This window comes from Sus scrofa, chromosome 3, assembly GCF_054392235.1.
Source record: "Sus scrofa isolate SSC_HxYL_T2T_F1_AM1 chromosome 3, Sscrofa_HxYL_maternal_Yorkshire_Landrace_v2.0, whole genome shotgun sequence".
Lineage (NCBI taxonomy): Eukaryota > Metazoa > Chordata > Mammalia > Artiodactyla > Suidae > Sus > Sus scrofa.
Genome location: NC_139385.1, coordinates 9,365,475 through 9,383,200, shown reverse-complemented (window position 1 = coordinate 9,383,200; position 17,726 = coordinate 9,365,475). Strand labels below are relative to the sequence as shown.

At 50.0% G+C, this 17,726-nt stretch overlaps 1 protein-coding gene across 16 annotated transcripts in view; it reads right to left on the bottom strand.

Moving 5' to 3' along the window:
• CUX1 (cut like homeobox 1) overlaps nucleotides 1–17,726 on the bottom strand; it is a 352,709-nt gene that overhangs the window by 182,940 nt on the left and 152,043 nt on the right. For all 16 annotated transcript variants that reach the window (XM_021086269.2, XM_021086270.2, XM_021086267.2 and 13 more), the window contains exon 3: nucleotides 6,057–6,104. In XM_021086269.2, the coding sequence (XP_020941928.2) occupies nucleotides 6,057–6,104 (48 nt within the window). The remainder of the gene's footprint in view (nucleotides 1–6,056; nucleotides 6,105–17,726) is intronic.

Here is a 17,726-nt window from a genome sequence, read left to right as displayed (position 1 = left end):
TATTTATCTGTCCCCATGCCAATTACTGCAGCTTTGATAATCTGGTAGGGCAAATCCTCGTCTTATTTAATATGCTCTTCATCATTATTGCCCATTTGCTCTGACATACAAACTCTGGAATCAGCTTTTCGAGTTTCAGGAAAAATCCTACTGGAATTCTGACTGGAACTACAATGGCTCACTCTATCATCAATGGAGGGAAAACTGATGTCTTTAATAATAGTGGGGATTTCTATCCTTGAATACCTTAACTCTCTCCATTTACATCTTCTTTAATACTGTTCAGTAAGGGAGTTCCCATTGTGGCTCAGTGGGTTATGATCCTGGTCAATACCCATGAGGACAAGGGTTCGATCCCTGGCTTCACTCAGTGGGTTAAGGATTCGGTTTTGCTGTGAGCTGTGGTGTAGGTCATGGATGTGGCTCAGATCTTGCATTGCTGTGGCTGTGGTGTAGGCCAGCAGCTGCAGCTCTGACTCAACGCCTATGGGAACTTCCATGTGCCGCACGTGCAGTCCTAAAAAGCAGTAATAATAATAATAATAATAATAATAATAATAATATTGTTCAATAAGAATGTTATACTTTTCTCCAGAAGGCGTTCCTATGCAATGTTTTATGGCTAGGTAGCTTTTATTTTTTGTTTCTGTCTGCAGTGGTATCCTTTTTCGGCTTGCTATTGATGTAGAGATATGCAATTACTTTTGTATATTGATTTTGTATCTAGCAACCTTGTTAAATAATTGAGGCTCACTTGAAAAATGACAGTTTTACTTCTTCTGCTCCAATACTTGTACTTTACTTCTTTTTCTTGTCTTCCATGCTAGCTAAGACTTCCAGCGCAATGTTCAAGTAGCCATAGTAGGCATGCTTGTCTTGTTCTTGATTTTACAGGGAATGTTTTTAATATCACTGGGTAGGATGACTGATGCCGGTTTTTGAGAAACACCTTTCTCAGGTTAACAAATTTCCCCTTTATTCCTGGTTTGCTGGTGGTTTTTAAATTTTTTTAGTTATGAATGGATGTTGACGTTCATGCGAATTCTTTCCCATGAGATCTTCCCCTTTTTAATCAGCAAATGATATTAATTTGCATTAATAATTTTTTTCAGATAAACCAAACAGCATTCTTGGGCTACCTGGTGCCTGATGGAGTCAATTTACTAATACCTTTTTAAAGAATTCCACCTACCTATTCATAAATATGACTGACTTTAGTTTTCCTTTCTTAAACTATTCTTGTCTGGTTTTTGTATGAAGGTTATCCTAGCCTCATAAAAAGAGGAAGTGCTCTCTTTTTCTATTTTCTGAAGGAGTCTGCAAAAGATAAGAACTGTTTCATGAAGCATTGATAGGACTCTCCCATAAAACTGTCTAGATCTTGTGGGAACATTTTTGTAATAGTTACAAGGCTATCCGGGTTTTCTACTTCTATAATCAGCTTTGGTACAGCACAGTGTTCTAGCAATTTATCTATTTTGTCATGTTTAAAAATGCATTGGCATACAATTGATTATAATATTCTTATTATCTTTTTTCTTTTTCTTTTGGCCACAACCTGCAGCATATGAAAATTCCTGGGCCAGGGTCTGAATCTGAGCTAAAGCTGTGACCTATACCATGGCTGCAGCAACATCAGATCCTTAACCCACGGCGCCAGGCCAGGGATTGAACCAGCTCCTCCACAGAGACAAGCCAGATCATGAACCCAGGGTGCCTTGGCAGGAACTCCCCTATTATCTTTCTAGTCTCTGCTGGAGCTGCAGTTACCCTGTTTTCCGTCCTCACCGATTTTTCCTCGATTTAGGAAGGTGGTTTGTCTATTGCAGCAGTTTTTTCAAAGAACCAACCTTTGGGCTGTTTCTCTCTTGGGTCTTTCTTTTTCATTCATTTTAATGTAGATGTCATTAGTAATTATATTTTTTATTTCCTTCTTCCCATTTTTGGGGAGCTTATTCTATCGTCTTTTTTATAACTTTTTAAAAGCTGGACCGCTAAGTTCATGGGTTTTTAAGTCTTTTATTTCCCTTCTAACATCAGCAAGTAAGTTATCTCTTAAGAGGATTTTCCTCCCTGAGGACACTTGGGTTAAGTATCCCGCTCTCCTACAGCCAAGAGGAGCAGGGCCCAAGCCAATTCCTTACCCCCCAACGTCTATCGGAGGACCCTTCTCAGGGAGAGGAGCCAGCAGCGGGGGAGACAATTTGGAAGGCTTAGCATTTTCCTAGAGAGTGTGAGCATCACTTCACTGAAGGGATTGTCTGAACTACTGGAACTAAAATAAGCCTTAGATTGGATTGACCCTCCCAGCCCCCATCAGCTGGCTGGGCAGATGAAACAGGAATTCAGGTATAGCAATAATTAAACCTAATTTCAGTGTGAGTTAAACTTGGCGACTTTGTGGGGGGAAATGCTATAAAATTGGGTTGCAATGATCACTGCATATTAACTATAAATTAATAAAATGCATTAATTAAAAAATCAAAAAAATAAACTTGGTGACTTTGTTATAATAATTATGAATAACCATCGTGATTATACTATCCCAAACCTTTTGATCAAGGACAACAAATAGTTATTTACCAGGTTCTTTTTTTTTTTTTTTGTCTTTTTAGGGCCATACCCACAGCATATGGAGGTTCCCCAGGCTAGGGGTTGAATCAGAGCTACAGCTGCCGGCCTACACCACAGCGACAGCAATGTCAGATCTGAGCTGTGTCTGCAACCAAATCATAGCTCACGGCAACGCCGGATCCTTAACCCACTGAGCAAGGCCAGGGATCGAACCTGCAACCTCATGGTTCCTAGTCGGATTCATTTCTGCTCCTCCACAACGGGAACTCCTCACCAGGTTATTCTAAAGGTATTTCCCGAGCATACCTTCCGGGGTCCCTTTCACCCTATGAACAGATCCTGAAGACGGGACAGAAGCAAAGTGTTTTAAAAACTGCCTCCAAGGGAACCTGGCTGTTCAATCATTTATCAATAACCATTTTGAGAACCCATATACTTTTTGCTTCTCAGTTGCTGTGCTGGGTGCTAGGAACACAGGGGCCAATAGGACAACACCCGGCAGCGAGCTCCATACATTTTACAGATGAAAACGGAACAGAGACAAAGTGACAGCTCTCAGGCACGATGACAAGTGGATCACAAGTAGCATGGAGCATGTGGTAGGGGGCACCTGGCCTATCCCTTGGGGCTCAAAGAAGACTTTCCTCGAGGAAGCGGGCCAGGTCAAGAGGGAGGAGGCAGGGGTGTTGGGGGAAGCAGGTCAGCCGTGCCAAGATGGGGAGGCTGGTGAGGATGCCCAGTGCACAAGAGCCTGGCAGATTCAGGACAGCTGCATTCCCAGGGATGGGGGAGGTAGCGAGTGGCATCTAGAAAGGTAAGGAGCCGCTGAATCATGCGGTCCCACAAACCACAGGAAGGGGGGTGCTTGGATTTACACCGAGGACCATGAGAAAACACTGGAGGGGGAAGCGGCACCCTGGCCAGGCTGGCGTCCCCGTGATGTCATGACACACGACAAAGACGGGGTTTTGCACGAACTCTAAAGCCCTCTGTGAATCTCTCACTGTCTGAAATCTTTATTTTTTTATTTATTTTCCTTTGCGGGCCCTCAAGTAAGGTCAGAATTCATTCTGAGGCAAAGATCACATTTTCACTAACACGGTGCTTTTTCCCAGGGGAGCGCAAGCACCTTGGGATGAACTCCAAGAGTACATGTGCTAAATAAAACTGCAGCAGCAGACACTAATGAAGGGTGTGACTCCTGCACGCTCCATCCCGGGCCCCTGTGCAGTTCCCTGCTGCTGTGCAAGCTCATTCTTCAGAAATGAGCAGGACTCAGCCCCCTCTACTCAAATCAGCTTATTAGAAAGTACGCAGTATTTAATATAAATATAGCAATTAGCAGAGGCTTGGTAGATACTAGTGGTGCTATAAAAATATTCACTTTTTAAACAGCCTTTTACAAACAGGCAAACAGGAAGGCTAGATGTCTCACAGGCATTTTTAAATTTAATATAGCCAGAACCAAACCCATCGCCCCACCCAGAATGGGAGAGGATCTACACAACTGGCTTAGATTCTTTAAAAATCAGTAACAACCACGAAGGTGAGCAGCTGGAGCGAGTGTCTGTGTCAAAAGAGAAAAATCTCCAATCAAACGCAGCTCGAGGCATTTATAAAAGATATTTTAGGAGTTCCCGTCGTGGCGCAGTGGTTAACGAATCCGACTAGGAACCATGAGGCTGCGGGTTCGATCCCTGGCCTTGCTCAGTGGGTTAAGGATCCGGCGTTGCCATGAGCTGTGGTGTAGGTCATAGACTTGGCTCGGATCCTGCGTTGCTGTGGCTGTGGTGTAGGCCGGTGGCTACAGCTCCGATTGGATCCCTAGCCTGGGAACCTCCATATGCTGCAAGAGTGGCCCAAGAGGTGGCAAAAAGACAAAAAAAAAAAGATATTTTAGGGGGAACTGGGAAAATTTGATTTTGGATAGAATATTAGGTCTCATGACGTTTGTATTCTTTTCTTAGGTGTGAGCCTCGGGGTGAGGTACCCTCCTATCTGCAAATTACTTTTACATGTTGAGCAGGGAGCGGGGGGGAGGGAAGCAGAGGTGGCCTAAAGTTAACAGGTGACGAGTCTGGGCAGAGGGTGCCCAGGTGTTCCTTACACCAATCTCCCTACTTTTATGTGGACTGTAAAGAAAAAACAAAAAAGCAAAAAACAGAAAGGGCATGCTGAGCTTTTTCAGCCAGATGAGCACTAAGCCAATGGGTCTCATCAAAGCTGCTGAACAGGCAGAAGAGATTGGATCAGACGTGGGTAGGTGTAAGGTGAGAGCTTGAAAACGAGGGCTTGGAGATCCAATTCTGAGGAAAGACAATCAAGACCTGGGCTCTGGAGGTCCTTCTGTGTCTTATGCAGCCGAGCACAGGGAGGTGGGGGCTTCCTGCAGCAGGAAATTAGCAACAGAGAGGGCGCCCCACCTGCAGGGCTCTCAAATCTGCAGCATCACCGGCGGATCACCAGGGGTCACACATGGCCCCTCGCTGCCCTGGAATCACCTCGATGGCCTCCTCTGCTGTCTCCCGAGCAAATGCCCTGCTGTCACCAGCGTGCAGAAGAATATGCTAAATGGCAGCCCCGACCTCTCGGTCCAGGATTCCAGCCTCTCAGCCAGGCCACGCATCCGAGAGGGCGCCCGCACCGCCTGCCACCTCGTGTCACTCCCGGACGCGCCACCTCAGTCCCCCGCCTCCTGCCCCCTTCCCGGCTCTCCGTGAGTAGGGAAGCGGCAAGAACACAAAACTCCTAAGATGCCACCCAGGTGGGTTCTTTAGAGGACTTGAGAAAATCTTACTTCCTCGATACCATCGCTGTCTCCATCATCCCCACTGAGAGGGAATAATTCTGTGACACTCACAACATTTCTGGTTTTCTAAAATTCACCGAGTCGCTACATAGAGGGCTGATAGGAGCTGGCATGTCACCCACCTGGACCGCCCACTCTCTGTGGCTTCACCGCATTCAGGGCACGAGCACAGCTCAGATGACTGGCCACCTGCCTGCCATCCTGCACAGCCCTTTTCTGGAAGGATCCATCATAAAACACTTGCTTGTACTGAGCTTAAACCTACTCCTCGTGGCTGTGAGGAAGGCACCAGGCTGCTGGAGCACATCCCTTCCGCAGGGGAGGCCTCGTGGGGGCAGCCCCAGACCAGCTCAGGGGACAGGTGAGTCCAGGACGGTTCATGGGCTCCTCGGGGTTGTCGCCTGAACAAGCTCAGTCCCTGGGGGTGGGGGGAATGCACCGCCAGCCGCTTCTCCCCAGTTGCGCTGCCCCCCTCCGACACCCCGAGTCCGGTCTCCCCTCCTCGCAGGCTCTGAGTGTGGGACATGTGACTTCGAGGATTGTAAGGTGCACGCCGTCGGGTGGGCGCATCTGGGGAGGCTCCATGTGGGCCAGCACCCTGCGCCGGGGGCGCTGACTTAACGGGCTGAGCCAGGAAGGGGGCTCGGGACGGAAAATAAACAGAAACGCTTACCTCCCCTTGGAAGCTCTTCAGCAGCGGCGCTACCTGCTTGCGCAAATCCTGGTGCGAGAAGGTGGGTCAGGAACAGCCATCAAAGAAGAAAAGAGAAGGAAAACATTCGTTAAGGTCTCCGAAAAACAGCCTCGGATTCAGAGCTGAGTATCACTGCGCAACGCAGGGCCAGCGCCCCTCCTGTTCCGCCCCTCACTCGTACAGCAGAAGCAGGGGCAACGGGGGTGCCCCCATAGTTGAGATGAGCTTTCTTGAGAATATCATGAGGCTTGATTGCCTCGGAGTCCTGGGTACACACGCCTTGCTTTGAAGGTGCTACCGACTAAAGTTTTTGCTGGTGTCAGTCTCAGATAATTTGCTCAGAATAAAATGTTGTGGGAGTTCCCGTTGTGCGGGTTCGATCCCTGGCCTCGCTCAGTAGGTTAAGGATCTGGCCTTGCCGTGAGCTGTGGTGTAGGTCGCAGGCTTGGCTCAGATCTGACATTGCTGTGGCTGTGGTGCAGGCCGGCGGCTACAGCTCCCATTGGACCCCTAGCCTGGGAACCTCCACATGCCACAAGAGCGGCCCTAGAAAAAGCAAAAAAGACAAAAATAAAATAAATAAAAATTAAAAAATAAAAGAAAATGCTGTGACATAGGTTTGACTTGTTGGTATCTGAAATGGATTCGGGTCACCATCCTGCATTCGAGCCATTAATTCTGAGGGCTATAAATGGGAAATATGTGGATTTCAAATCCGTGCCTGACAGTCACTGGAAATTTTATCCTAAGCCACAGGTACCCCCTTCAGGACATGGGAACGTTTTATTTTATTTTACTTTATTTAAGGTGAAATAATTCAATAATGCACAACACAGTGATTACGGTCAACAATAGTTTATAAACTCCAGTTGCTAAGAGACTAGCTCTTCACTGTTCTCAGCATAAGAAGAACGCTTCTGGAGTTCCCGTTGTGACTCAGCAGTTAACGAATCTGACTAGCATCCATGAGGAGGCAGGTTCCATCCCTGGCCTCGCTCAGTGGGTTAAGGATCCAGGGTTGCCATGAGCTGTGGTGTAGGTTGCAGGCTTGGCTCAGATCTGACATTGCTGTGGCTGTGGTGCAGGCCGGCGGCTATAGTTCCGATTGGACCCCTTGCCTGGGAACCTCCAGAGGCCACCAGTGCGGCCCTAAAAAGACAGAAAAAAAAAACAAAAAAACCAGACCCCCAAACCAAAAACCAAAAAAGAACGCTTCCAATGTGGCAAATAAAGGTGTTAGATGATGCTACTAGACCAGTGATACCTGATACATAAATGGATCAAGCCAATATGCTGTACACCTTACACAATATGTCAATTCTATCTCAATTTAAAAAAAAATAGAAAAAAAATGAAGTAATTGAGAAAGCGCTTCAAATACTCGAAAGGACTAAATGAGGCAACGTCTCCTTTACTGAGACAGGTCCCGCTCAGCAGGTCCGGGCCAAGGCCGGAGCATCGACCTGTTTCAGAAGCTGCGAGGCCGATGTAGTCGCCTAAGTGAAACTGACTCGAACCGGTGAGGATGCGCGAATCAAACCATCACCCGGAACAAAGCAAAGCACCATTTCAGAAAAAGAGCCCCGGGGCCACGGGAGGGCGGGAGAGGCGATGGAGAGCCCTGTTGCAGAGGAGGCGGCACCCAGCTTTGTGGGGGACAAGGGAGGGATGGGGGACACGGCCCCCGCATCTCTGTGGAGCCGCAGCCCCAGGCCTGCTCGGCCTCAAGCTGAGCTGTGTGTACACAGGGGCTCATCTGGCATCTGCCCTTTTGGCACCTGCTTGACTGTATTTTGGGTTCCTTTAGCCAAGCACCCAAATCCAGGGAGCCGCCACCCTACGCTCTGAATCCAGCTCGCCACCCCAGTGGTCTGGCTGCAGTGTTAGGAGGAATGGCCCCAGGTACTCGGTGGGGGCGCTGTCCCTTGTCATTTTCCTCTGGACCGGGGCCCATAACCTTTTGGGGTCCTGAAGCCCTTCTAAGATTCTGCGGAAAGCTAGTGCCCTTTCTCTGAGGGAGGAAATTCTGATGTACTGCACTGAGGGCTTCCTAAAACCCATCACAGACCCAAGGGACCACCCCTCATTCCAGCCCCAGATGTCCATACAGTGGCCGCCGGCTGTTTGTATTCAAATGTAACCTAATTTAAAAAACTTGGTTCCTCAGTTGCAGGAGCCACATTTCAAGCACTCAAGAGCCACTCGAGGCTGGACAGACAGCAAGACACAGAAGAACACCTCACCACTGCGAAGCGACCTGCCCGACAGGGCTGTACCAGACGCTCCCTGCCAAACGAAACCAACCCACACTGCTTGGAATTGTGACCTCGTCAAGGTATTTGCTCAAGAGGAATTATAATTTCCATTTTAATTATACATTTTCCTATAGATTGCATTCTTTTTTTTTTTGGCCGCACCCATGGCATGCGGAAATTCCTGGGCCAGGGATTGACTCTGAGCCACGGCACTGACAATGCCAGATCCTCAACCACAAGGCCACCGGGAAACTCCTAGGCTGCATTCTTAGAGGTCACACCGTGATTTCCTTAGAGGTCCCCCTGTTCCTCCACTGGGTCATGTTCTCTATCTTCACACCGAGATCAAGACAGTAAAGAATTACACTCTTCGCCAGTCTCCTCTTAAATAAGCAAGGCTATCTGCGGTGGGCACGCTAACGGCCCCCAAAGACGCCTGTGTCCTAACCCCCAGCGTCTGCGAGCACGCCGGGTTACGTGGTCGAGGGCATTCGGCAGGTGTGATTAGGTCAGGGACACCTCGAGTTGGGGACATGATCCTGGGTTATGCAGGTGCGCCTGATGTAATCACGAGGGTCCTTATGAGAGAAGCGGGAGGTGGGGGTCAGCGGGGGGTGGGATAGAGGTGGAGCCAGAACGACGTGGGGAGTGGGGACGAAGGCCAAGGCTCCCAGGCGGCGAGAGGCTGGAAGAGGCGGGGCGGCCACTCCCGGAGCCTCAGAAGGAACAACTCGGCCGACCTCCTGCTTTAGCCCAGCAAGACCTAGTTTGGATTCTGGCCTCCAGCACTGTCAGGTGACAAACTTCTGAGTTTGCTACAGCAGGGGCAGGCATCTAATGCACCATCTCCTTTGGCCCCCGTGCGCTTCGGAAGGTAAGACCCAACACGGACAGGGAGGCCGAGGGGAAGGAGGACGCAAAGGGTGACGAGTGACGGGGAAGGTCCTGGGCGGTGCCCAGGCGCCTACACTTTCATCGCAAGGAATAAGCCTCACTTCGGGGGAGAAATGCAGCCACTGCAGGTGATGACTCAGGAAGTCTAAACGCAGGGAGCTCACTGTGTCCGGGGAGTGGGTGACCCGGCCTGGGTTCTCTGCACGGGGAGGGGGTGAAGGCAGAAGAGCCCTCGGGACGCCCCTCGCCTCCCCCAGGCAAGGACGAACAGGCAGGACGATCGCCCTGAGCCCCTCGGGTCACACACACAAGACGATGGAGGGAGCGTATCCTCCGTTTCCCGCAAAGGCTGACGCTGATGGAGGCGACGCGCTGATGAGGTGTCGCTGCACCCTCTGCGTCCTCCCGGACGCGCCCGTGCCGGCCCAGAGCTGTGGGACTCTTCCTCTCAAAAGGCCACAGGCCCCCATTAATCTAATTTAAAAATAAGACGGGAACAGGTCAAGGACGAGAACCTCCATGTGCCACTGGCCTCCCCACTGCTGGTGGGAACCGGGGGGCCTGGCTTTCCAGAGAGCCGTGTGTGGGAGCCCTGGGGGGTGGCCGAGGGCCCGCCTGGCTCTATGCATCAGCTGGCAGCATCTGATGGCCCCTGGGCTCTTGAGAGGGGACCCTAAGACCTCCAACAGGCCTGGCCTGGATTGTGCAGAACCAGAAGCAGCCAGGCCCCAGATCACGTGAGGGACGACTTCTTGTCAGCGCTAACTCTAGTCTCTGCAGGCGGCTGTGGTCACAGTTAGGCGGGCATCCTCTTTCGTCCAGATTGGGGCTGCTGGAGGGCAGGGGATGGGTTTTGGTCCCTGTCCCCACCCCCACCCCCAATCTCCAGCATCCAGTGCAGGCCTGAGTGATATTTTACCAAGGAAACCCAGGCACGAGGAGCCTTAAAACTCCAGAAGGTTGGACCATGGAAGCGGGTTACATGCCATGCCAGGGCCTTTGTCCCCCGAGGGGCCCCAGTGCAAACTGCTCCCCCCACCCCATGGCACAAGGCACCCTCTGCGGCCCACGGACCACCGGTCAGTAGAGAGACCAGGGCCTGGCACACGGAGGGGAAAGTTGGAGCACGTGAAATGATGCTGAATGAATAACTTCAAGAGCAAACCATCTCTCACAGAGCGTTAGAACCGGGCGAGTGGGAGACTGAGCAGCCTGGAAGTGAGCCCTCGAGGCTGGGCTCCCTCCCCCAGGGCAGTGCCGCTGCCAACACAGATGCAGCCCTGGTCACCTGTGTGGCTTAACATGTCTCAACACACAAAAAACAACAGATGAAATCCATTTTAGTTTTGCTTAACCCAGTATAATCCCAAACATTACCACCCCCTGTGTAATCGATATAAAAATTATGAACAAGACAGTTTGCCTTCTTTTCTGGGCTTGAGTCTTTGAAGACGGAGGTGCGTTCCCCCACATCTCAGTTTGGGCTGCCTGCCTGGCAGGTGGCTCCTCGTGGCCTTGTGTGGCCCATAAAAAAGAAGGTCAGCCTCACAACCGTAGTAAATAAAGTCAACTCGTCTCCGCATATTCAGCCAGCGCAGCATATTCCAAAAATCCTGTCCCGGGGTGTATTCACATCTCAAGACAGACCCGCTAAAATAACCCGTGAGATGCGTGTTTGGACTCCAGTACGCACATCTATTTGCAGAAAGCTCAAGAGAAAAAAAGGCCCTAAATAGTCACACCCAGACAGACACACGCAAACTGCTGTACTTTGAGTCACCAGTGGAAAAAAAAAATCACCCATCCGGCCGGTTTTATTTTGGGCAGTCTGAGAAATTCCCTATCCAGTGCTGCCACCTCCAAATACTACCTGGTTTGGTACCCAATTAAGGACACAGGGCCCAGGCCGCTGACCTGCCGGCCGCTCCATCAGTGCTCAGCGAGGACGTGACATGATTCATTGTCCTTTGAGCACAGAGCACCCTTTTGCTGTCTGGACAGCACCACAAATGGCCACGTGCCCTTCTCCGCAACGGCCAACTCAAGTCCAGGCCGACCAGAAAGAACCCTTCTGGCGCGAATGACCATCAGGGCATCGACTCGAGGTCAAAAACCTTAAATTTTGCTGTGACAGCAGTTCATTCAGTGGCCGGCTTTCCAGGGCTGTTTCAGATTTTCTTCAATCCTGTATCATGCATTGAGCAAAAAAGCAGCAAACATCTCATCACATAGCAAGCGATGCCCTTGAGATTATTCCTCTCGGATGTCTGTGGGCAAAGCCAGAGAAACGGCAGTTCAACCTTCCCTCCCTCGGGCACAGAGCGGATAATAAGCAGTGTTTATCGAGAGCTGCTTCTCTGTGAAAAGGATTTTCATTATTCTCCAAACCGCCGATTCACGATTCATCCAAAAGAAGATCAGAAATCGGAACAACAAAACACCGTTGAGGAATTTTCTATCTAAGGACTCTTGCCGGAGAAACCATTCTGATTTAGCAGCAAAACAGAAATAAAATGACACAAGCACTATGCAGCAGTCAGTTGCACCTGTGAGGTGCCAGCCAGAGACGTAAGACACGTAGTTTCTGAACCCAGAGGGCGTGAATCTTTGACTTTCTGCCCATTTTGAGGGCTTGGGTGGTCTCTGGAAGGCTCGTTCCCTCTTTGAGGCCTGGCACAACCAGTACCCATGCCACTTCTCTGGCCTGTACCGAAACACGATGCCAGGGCTGGCATCACAGAATCTCACATCGTGGACTCAGAGCTGGTGGCCACCCAGGTCCACCTCTGTGTCTTGGAAAGAATGGTGCCCAGGACACAGCTGTTGAGGTTTGAAAGGACAAGCATATGAAGAGGAACAGCCAGGCCTCACATGGAAACAAAAGGAGGCCAAGAATTAGAAATGCATCTTCCAAGTCATAAAGTGACCTTGACTTCCAGAAGATTTTACTTTTTTATTTTTATTTTTAAATTTTTTTTTATTTTTATTTTTTATTCTTTTTTGTCTTTCTGCTATTTCTTGGGCCACTCCCGCGGCACATGGAGGTTCCCAGGCTAGAGGTCGAATCAGAGCTGTAGCTGCCGGCCTACGCCAGAGCCACAGCAACGCGGGATCCGAGCCGTGTCTGCAACCTACACCACAGCTCACGGCAACGCCGGATCGTTAACCCACTGAGTAAGGGCAGGGACCGAACCCGCAACCTCATGGTTCCTAGTCGGCTTCGTTAACCACTGCGCCACGACGGGAACTCCCCAGGAGATTTTATTTTATTTTGGTTCTCCTGCGGCATGCACAAGTTCCCAGGCCAAGGATCAGACCTGAGCCACAGCAGTGACAGCGCCAGATCCTTAACCTGCTGAGCTACCAGGGAACTCCTCTGGAAGATTTTAAAATCCAGAGTCCATGGGCTGTTTTACTAAATTTCCCCACGCCCTTTCCCCTTTCGCGCCGCTGTAATTCAGTCTCTCTGGAATGACTCTGCCTACATGGAAGACCCCTCAGGGGCGCTCCCACCTCCGTGGCACAGACCAGGAGTGGAGCCCTGTCTTCTTTGGTGATGACACCATCTCTCCAAGAGCACGGGGCAGGGTGGGGGGCACCTCCAAAGGCTCTCCTCTGTGGCTCCCACAGGGCCGCCAGCACCCTTGTCTTGGTGTGGGCACAGCAGCTTCACCCCTAGGGCTTCTGTTTCAGCCTTTCCCGCTCCCCTGGTCTTAGCTCACACTTCCTTCACCGCATGCAGGTGGGAAAGGAGTATGACAGGGGCCAGGCAAAAAAATAAGACTGGCCGGCATTTAAAACCCTGGGAAATGTTTATGCATGAGGAGCCTACATGCTACTCCCTCACCTGGAACTGGAAATATCTTCGAATGGAAATAAGACTCCCTTGGAGTTCCCGTCGTGGCTCAGAAGTTAATGCACCTGACTAATACCCCTGAGGATGGGGGTTTGATCCCTGGCCTCCATCAGTGGGTTAAGGATGTGGCGTTGCCGTGAGCTGTGGTATAGGTCACTGATGCGGCTCGGATCCTGCGCTGCTGTGGCTGTGGCGTAGGCTGGCAACTGCAGCTCCGATTAGACCCCTAGCCTGGGAACCCCCATATGCTGTGGGTGTGGCCCTAACAACAACAAAAAAATCAGAAATAAGGGTCCCTAATCCCTCCTCGTTGCTCAGGCCTCAAAGTGAGGCAATTCTGACTTGAAAATGTTTTAGGTGTTGAGTCAAAGAAAATCATTCTATCACCAAGCATATTTCACGGGTGAGATGTACGGAGCTTTCTGCCACACCAAGAAAAAAATGCTGCTTATCAAACCGAGATGTCACTGATTTTAACCCTCGCTCTGATTCTGAAGGCGGTAAAACGTGTAAGTAAGTGTGTGTATCGTCACTGAGAAAATGTGGCCACGAAAGGAACTACAGTGAAGACAGGCCCCGAGTTGTTTTTATTTTTAAACGATGTGGCCTATATTTCAGGTGGTGCAGCTCTGGTGCTTTCTTTTAAAGGGCCCTTGTTTTTAGAGACAGACTAAAATATTTATGGATGAATATGATTTGTGTTTCAAAATAATTCACGGGGGTGGGGTAATGGGTGAGAGCTGATGGGCTGAGGGCGGCGGTGGCGGCGGGTGGGACAGGGGCTCACCGTGCGCCCCACTTCGTTTCGCGCGTCTTTGAAACACAAACTGGTTGCGAAAGGGACTTTGAAGGGCGTTTGGGAGACCGTGGGTAGCGAGCTCAGGACCCCTCGAGACAAGAATCCAGTAACCCGGCGACAGGCTACACCGGCTGGAAGGAAGCCCAGGTGCATCACAGCGTCACACTCCAGCCCCACGCCCCACGCGAGGGCACACGAGACAAGAGACACGGACGGGCTCTGACTCTTGCTACCGAAAGGCAGGGAGGTGCTATTTCTTGGAGAGCAGCATCTGCATGTAGCCAGGACAGAAAGAGAGGCGAAGGGGGGGCACTAGGGGAAACGGGGTGGGCTCCCGAAACCTGAGTTGAATTTCCATCTACGTGGCCACCCTTTTGCTAATATGCAAGTGATTGAAGGAGCGCTGCGGCGGTCCCGGTCCCGGTCCAACCCACGGGGTCGAAGGAGGAACGAAGGATATAAACCTTGACCTCTTCCCCCACATGAGGCAGACGGTGGGCTTCTCTCCTCCACATTTTTCCTGGGATTATAAAAACAAAGCCTTGCCTGCTCTTAGGGCTGCTATATTCCTTTGTCAGGGTGCTGTGTCTCTCACAAGCATCCCAGATTCATTAACTCACTCTTTGTCAGCGTGCTGTGTCTCTCACTCATCCTAGATTAATAAACTCATTAGAAACAGAAAAGACACATAAACTGTTTTCAAAACACTATACTTGGAGTTCCCGTCGTGGCGCAGTGGTTAACGAATCCAATAGGAACCATGAGGTTGCGGGTTCGGTCCCTGCGCTTGCTCAGTGGGTTAACGATCTGGCGGTGCCGTGAGCTGTGGTGTAGGTTGCAGACGCGGCTCAGATCCCACATTGCTGTGGCTCTGGCGTGGACCGGTGGCTGCAGCTCTGATTAGACCCCTAGCCTGGGAACCTCCATATGCCGCGGGAGCGGCCCAAAAAATAGCAAAAAGACAAAAAAAAAAAAAAGACAAAAAAAAAAAAAAAAAAAAAAAAACCCACTATACTTCACTCTGAGACACCTGAAGCCCCCAGCTGACTTCGTGTAGAGCAGGCAATGTGGAGGGACTGTCTCTCTTAAATTACAGCCCCGCCACTACCTAACTGTCGCCTTGTCGAGGCGAGCTGGGAAGCTATGGATGGGCGGGTCCAACCTCCCACCCAAGGCTGGAGACCTGCAGCGTCCTGGCCACACGTCTTGCCCTCCCCAGGCCACCCCGTCCCCTCTGCGAGGGTCCCGGGGCAGGACGGTGCCTCGTTGTGGAATCAGGAGTTTTCAGAGGCTGGCTCCAGGCGCTGCCCACCCAAGCCGCCATCCAGAGGGGCTGTCTGAGCACAAATAATGTTATGACTAGTAGCAGGCTGTCGGTACATACTTCACGTGAGAAAAAGACTGGAAAATGGGAAGAGTTAAAAAAAAAAAAAAAAAAGAAAGAGATGAGCTTCGAGGCGACTGCACCTTCTCGACTTGCTGCCTAAGGTGCTCTGAGGGGGAGACCAGAGACTTGGTCCCCCCACTCCCCCGCCCCCGCGTCGGCCAGGGGACCAAGAAGGGCCTGGTGACAGGGCTCAGCGCCCCCTCCGCCCTGCAGGTATCTGACGGCCCCGCTCATCGCCTCCCAGCACCTGCCTCCGGGCCCTGAGTCTTCTCGGTGGACGAAACGCCACTCTTGCCGGGGCTTTGTTTCAAGCCTCAGCAGAGCCCTCCTGCCCAGGGCCCTGGCTCCACGGTCTCGCGTCCCTACCCTGTCTGGGATAGAAGACGCTGCTCGAAGTCTCTGCCAGTGTCCCTGACGCCACCTGCTCCCGGGACGTGCACTGTGCGAGGAGCCGCCTAAAAAGCCCTCAGCCTTGTTAGAACGGGATTCTCATCATGAGCAGGGGCAGCACCCACGGCAGCTCCCAGCTCCCTGGGCTACCCCAGAATAAAGGGTTCCAAAGGCCTTTAAAAATATCAAATACTCAGATTCCAGAGGCTACATACACACGTGACGCGGGTGCCAGACGGCGCAATGTGAAAGGAATCATTTTTTTTAAAAATCAAGAAATGTCTACGTATATACTAAAAGAAAAAAATGCAAACAGGTTTGATTTCAGAAAGGGGTCCACCATTTACGAATACGTTAAAACCGAGTAAATACAGCATTAAATTAGATAAAAGCAACGCGGTTCGGCAAAACTGCGGCGACTTAGCTAAAAAGTAGTAATAGCAAATTGGTAATTTTTTTCAACCAGGGTATTTGCTCAAACTGAACCAAGAAAATGACCCCCTCTCTCCAACATCAAACCAAAATATGGAAGAGATATTGTCCAACTGCACCTGCTATTGGATCTTTATTCTGATGTTCTTGGGATTCTAAAATACCCTGATGATGCCTGAAATATCACTACTAATAAAGAAAAAGCTACCAATAAATCAGCTCCAAGTTTAGTCTTATTGACTGTAACCTAACAACCTGCTTTCTTATCGTGAAGCTACCTCCTCTAAAAATAACCTCTTAGCCTGTTTGTCATGTGTATTTTCTACAAGGTCCTGACAGAACCGATGAGAGAATCATAATTATCTATAAAAGAAAGACTGTTCTTGGTACTCGTTTCCCTGGCTGTCACTTCAGAGAGCTGGAATTCTCCCTTAACAGGCACGTAAGGGTGCAGACCAGGTGTGTGCTTTTTTTTTTTTTTTTTTGCTTTTTAGGGCTGCACTGCGGCATATGGAGGTTTCCAGGTTAGGGGTCGAATCGGAGCTGGAGCTGCCGGCCTACACCACAGCCACAGCGATGCAGGATCCGAGCTGTGTCTGTGACCTACACCACAGCTCATGGCAACCCTGGATCCTTACCCCACTGAGCGAGGCCAGGGATTGAACCCGCGTCCACAGGGACACTAGTCAGATTCGTTAAACGCTGAGCCAGCACGGGAACTCCCAGGTGTGGTTTTTAAAGTAAAACAACATATATTGTAAGATGCACAGATCGCAGAATTCACGTTTGAATGCACTGCAGTGAGAAGTGACGTTTCTCTTTGTTCCAGGCTCCTGAAGCCTTCGCCTCCCGTCTCGTCATCTGCAGAGGAATCAGGCAGCTATGAACGTGGTTCCCTCTTTCTGGTTCCTTCTATAGCTCAACACACACTCCTTCCGGTCTTTGTGATAGACAAGGAGTAATTTCAGATGGCATTTAAACTCAAGTGTTAAATAAAAAATATCTTTCTATACAACAGCAGACAGTATGGCCTGGCAATTTCTCAAAGATTTTAGTTCACAGATTTGAGAAAATTCCATTAGCTTTAATTATTTATCAGCAGTCAATTTAGATTACTGTTCTTGACCTATTTTTACAGTGTATGGGGCCACCCAGCAATGAAATAAATGAATAGTCCTTTTCTACAGTGGTTGACTTTTCTGAAATAATAGAAATCTAGTTTAAAGAAGGAATGAAACCCCAAACATGTAATTACCACAATATATAACCTGCCACGCTGCCTTTGTAGCTGGATAAAATGCACATCTTTGTGAGTTTTTTGGTTATTAAATAAGATTATCTTGAAAGGGATAAATTCACTCATGCTATAATTTCTTCCCATTTAAATTTCTTTGCTCCATTTAAAACATGTTCTGTATCTTGGCAGAAAGGCTCTAATTCTGATGGATGTGCCTTCAGCACTGCGCCTAATAAAACTGCGTAATGAGGAGGCCTGGCTCTGTGGAGCTGGAGTGAAGGGGAGCTCATGCAGGGCTCGAGGGGGGGACCCTGGTGGCGAGTGGAGAGGGCCAGCTGAGGGCACTGGAAGCAGGTGACGGAGACCCAAGGAGCCGGGTGGAGGAAAGGACCCCTGAGC